Genomic DNA, 4823 nt, shown 5'->3' with positions numbered 1-4823 from the left:
CTTAGGAGAATGTAGTGCCAGTGAAAGGTGTTGGCTTGACAGCTCTGGCAAATTATATCAGCTATCTGCAGCATTGGCACAGCATGGGGATATCAAAATTTCCCATACTGCCCTCCTCAAAAGCTTCAGACTTGACGTGAATGGGTTACCTATCCACGGCTGGTCAGTCTTTGTGGTCTGTCTGCTAAGACAGCAAACCAGGGTGCTAGTCAGTGCCTGTAGTGGTTTTGTGATGTTCATGGCACAGGTGGGCATCACAAGTGTGAAGAGGTGACCAGGGAGGCTCAACAGTGAAAGTCCATCTTGAGTGTTTTCCCCACAAAATATTCATTGCCGGGACAATCTGCTAGAAGGAAAAGAAACCCACAAGATAAATGCAGGCTAAAATTAAAAAAAAACAGAACAGCCCAGCATTGCAGGCTGCCTCCTTATCCAGGCCATGGCTGAAATGCATTGATAGGATGGGTGGGGAAGCTGGCACTGCTATGGCACATGTTGTACCTGTTCTATGGATAAGTAGAAGCAGCCTGATCAGGTCTGTTTCACCCCTTTGTGTGCATCTTGGGATTAACATGGCAGATGACTGCATCATTCTGTTCAAAAGACTATGGCTCAGATCCTGGTGTGTGCTGTAGCCATCGCCTAACAAGCACCACATAACTAACATAACTGGCCATAGAAGGGTCATCCTGCTGTAGGAGGGTCCTCAGTTACTGCAGAGGTGCTGTTGTGGTTCCTACAGTACAACCCCTCTTCTCCACCAGCCCTGGTGTAGGGAACATGACTGGGGTTTCCATATGCCCCACTGAGCCCTGACTGCTTTGCTGCCCCAGGATTTGGGGAGATCATAAGCTATCTTTGCATTCTTCCCTCTGAGGCTCTGAGCTGTGGCTGATGTGCAGGAGTTAAGAGCAGTTCTCTGTTATTTCATACTCAGGTACTTAGGGTCCAGTCAATTCTTTGGGGGAAGAGGCTAGGGGGCAATAAATTAGACACGAACCATTTTCTGCTTGACTGGGTTCATATGTACTGAGTATGAGCTGTTTTTTAAAAAGTATTATTAATGTAATATCACATGGGAGGCACCAAAGTTTCCCTGCAACTGGGATTCATAATGCACCCTTTCATCCATGCTTCTGTGGGATTATTAGAGGGGCCCTTCCATCACTTTGCATTGACTTTCTTGCCAAAAGAATTAAAGGCTTTAAGATGCACAATGATGTAAATCTCATATTAAACTCTCTCCTACTCACCCTCCCTGTAGCTCATTCTCCCCCTCCTAGCTTTCCTAGGTCTCGCCCTTCTCATCATGGCTCTCTGGATCCGATCGCTGCCTCTCCTGGCTTTTCTTGCCCTTTCTGGCCCCCCTATCAGCCATGCTGCTGCCAACCAGCACCTCTGCGGCTCACACCTAGTGGAGGCCCTCTATCTGGTGTGTGGAGAACGGGGCTTCTTCTATTCTCCCAAAGCCCGACGGGACCTCGAGCAGCCCCTAGGTAAGTCAGTTCTTTCCAGCAGTCCCACTTGCTTCCCCTGCAGCTCACATCAGCTTCTTTCCCTTTGCAAACCACTTTTCTTTCCATAGGAACTTGCAGGCTATGTATATATGTGTAGGAAGCATGTTGCTGAATCATAATGAGAAGATGCTTCTCCATCATAGGGTGGCTAGGAAGGAAAGGGGAAGCCTCTACTGCGAGTGTTGGCAGGGAGAAAACTAGGGCACAGCATGTCTTAATAGTTCCAGCTGTCCTTCAGGGCATGCTGTTGAAATGTTAGCAGCCATCTTCTCTTCAATGGGGCAAAAATGTATGAAGCAAATAAATGATGCTAATTATTATTATTAATGTGTATTGTGGTAGAGCCTAGCAATCCCAGTCCTGGATCTGGACCCCACTGTACAAATACTGGAAAATCATATTTCAACTGAAGCATTATTGTTTCTTTTTAAATGCAAAGACTGGCTGGGTGATTCTGCAGTAAAGCAACATGCTGTAGGAATTATCACTGAAGGCTCACACTTGTCCCCTCCCTTAGAAAGCAGGGGCTGGGAACAGTGCCATTCCCAGCTCCTGATGAGCTCATAAAGTGCTTCATGCTGCCAAATGGCTGACATGGAAGTGGTATTGTCAGGCACCATGGCTCTTCTCAGCCGGTTGGCTAAGCACAGACTGTCTGAAGGAAGGACAAGACTTGTCTACATGGTAGCCCAAGATTTCAGATGCATTCCAAGGGGAAGAGAGGCTCCTCCACGTAAACATGTCATGGTGTCAAAATCAGGTGCTCACTTGGGTGCCAGTGGCACTGTAGCATCTGCCTGACTGAGGTGCAGAGTGAATGGGCTTGTTTCTAAGCTATTCTGTTTGACATTAAAAGGACTGGCTGAAAAATTTCAATTGAACAGGAAGCCCCTTTGTGCTAGGAGATTTCCAAACATAAAACAGAAAGCCCCAGAGAACTTCTAAACAAAGACAAACAAAGAGCCAGGGGAAAGTGATTCAATAATGGAAATGGTCACAATTTTTCCGTCTAAACTTTTGTAGTTGTACAATTGCTTTTTTTTTCCTTCCAAGCAAAAATTTTCACATCATTTGAAGTTTTCCATGTTTTTCATTGAAAAGCCAAATATTTCTGTTGAAAAAAAATCAGTTAATCAAAAATTTGGAAAAATTTTGTAAAAGTCCTCCATTTCCCACTTTTCACCAGACATAAATATGTACCATGTTCCAGTCATCCCTAGGTTACATGCAGCCAGTGAAGAGGAAAAGGCTATTCCAGATTCAAGAGGCAGCACATCCAACCTCACAACTAACACTTGCCCACAGTCCCTTGGGCAGTGTAATTGTTTGCTCAGGCTCACAAGATGAGGCCCCTCTGAGACATTTGCAATTCCAACCTAACTCACCTCCATGTAACAAAAGCAGCACATTTTTACAATAGCCTATTACCAGCCAGACACCTCATTTAGCTCAGAAGATCTTTCTCCATCTCTACAAGTCCCCCACAATAATTCTACACCCTCTTCCTTTTAGTATTGCCAATACCTATGAGGGATGGCCCCTCTAATGAGTTACAGAACCTGGTTGGAACATGAAATATGGGTAGCATGACCAGATTGCAAGAGTGAAAAATCAGGACACTTTTTTTCTTCCTTCCAGGGAGCAGGGTATAGTTCTGTATATAAGACAAAGCCCCTAATATCGGGAGAGTCCGGATAATATTGGAACATCTGATCACCCTAAATACAGGGCCTATGTAAGCTACAATATTAATAAAGGGAAAATAAATTCAGTTTCCCCCTATTTTCCAATCAGCTCTATACAGGAAATCCTGATCACTATAAAGAGGTACCCCAGCTGAGATAAAAGAGCCAAAGGTAATTATATATATAATTCCACAAGGTTTTCTTCTTTTTCCTGGCAGTGAATGGCCATCTGCCGAATTCAGTGGAAGAACTGCCATTCCAACAGGAATACCAGCAAGACAAGAGGGGAATCGTTGAGCAATGCTGCCATAACACCTGCTCCCTGTACCAGCTGGAAAACTACTGCAATTAGAGGAGACAAATATGGAGGGGAGTGTGTGTCTGTGTGTGTGTGAGAGAGAAAGGCACTTTTGGTTTTGCACCTTTAAAGCAATTGAATAAAAATGCTGTGAATCTACTGAAGGAGCTGTGTAATTCATTATATGTTTGCCTCTAGAGCCTACTTTATGTTTTTTTCAGGAATCCAGAGTCTGAAAAGTCTTTTGCAGTCTGATAGGTCTGTATTAAAGGAATCAGAAAGGAATGGAGTCACCCATCATGTAATAATGTCTTTACTCAACTCAGAAGACTTCTTGGGAATCTAAAAAGTCCTAAAAGCAGAGAACGCAATACTGAACTGGGCATGTCAGGGTTAGTAGTGGAAACTACCATCAGTGACTTGGTGCTGGGTGGTAAAAGGGGGTTTAAGATGAAGCATGTCTTGCCAACAACTTACTCCGGTACCATCTCCATCAGCACTTGATACTGACCAACTTTCTGTAGGTCCATGGTCCAAATATAGAAGCACTGCTGGGAAAAGGGAACTCATTCAGACAGCAGGGTTCAGGCTGCTATAAGCAGAGAGTGGAGTAATCTCTTAACTATAACTGGTTAAATTAATCATTATGAACGACTGATTAAGTGAATCCAGCCCTCTTTCTGTTTGCAAATTGCCCACAAGTAGCTCATGGTTATTAAAAATGTGTTTGCTTTTCAACAGCCTTTAACCAATCGTTCATATAAAGGTAATTTCAGTGAAAGGAGTTTCCCCAAACCATTTGTAGTGACTACAAATGTGCTGTTTGAACTGTGCTCCATGTGGAACATAGAATTGTTTCTGTTCCTTGCTGGGATTTCCCTGACCCTTATAACATGCTGCCGCTTCCACTCAAAACAAGTTGTTGCCTCACAACATGAATTTCATTTCTTGATTAATCTGATCTCAGCTGCAGCTCTGAAAAGCACCTATACCCAACTGACTCGCTTCAATAAAACAAACAAGGTTACTGAGATTCAAATGCTGTATGCGTGGGAGGCCATTCCCATCTTATTTTTGCACCTAGGGTGTTTAACTTTATTGTCCTTTTTCATGGGGAACACTGCATCCCCCCTTGCGCTGCACTAAGCATCCCGCTCCATCACTGAGATGAGTTATGGGACTACCCTCTTATCCAGAGAAAGAAGTGGGCAAGGTAATTTCTTTTATTGGACTAACTTCTGTTGGTGAGAGAGACACACTTAAATCCTGTGGCAAAGTATCTTCTTCTCCTCAGTAGGCTCAGTCATTTTTAGCCTTGGAGAC

General features: G+C 43.9%; 1 protein-coding gene across 1 annotated transcript; it reads left to right on the top strand.

Moving 5' to 3' along the window:
* The first annotated feature begins 1309 nt into the window (after positions 1 to 1309).
* Positions 1310 to 3554, top strand: INS (insulin). The gene is made up of 3 exons (XM_032771030.1): positions 1310 to 1496; positions 2150 to 2152; positions 3421 to 3554. Exons 1-3 carry the CDS (start codon positions 1310 to 1312, stop codon positions 3552 to 3554), a joined length of 324 nt encoding a protein of 107 aa, XP_032626921.1.
* Positions 3555 to 4823: the final 1269 nt, after the last annotated feature.

This window comes from Chelonoidis abingdonii, chromosome 4 (assembly GCF_003597395.2).
Source record: "Chelonoidis abingdonii isolate Lonesome George chromosome 4, CheloAbing_2.0, whole genome shotgun sequence".
NCBI lineage: Eukaryota > Metazoa > Chordata > Testudines > Testudinidae > Chelonoidis > Chelonoidis abingdonii.
The sequence above is the reverse complement of the archived record's forward strand: the minus strand, read 5'-3'. Positions and strand labels throughout refer to the sequence as shown.

Coding starts and splice junctions, on each gene's coding strand:
- INS (XM_032771030.1), top strand. CDS start 1,310: ATGGCTCTCTGGATCCGATCGCTGCCTCTCCTGGCTTTTCTTGCCCTT.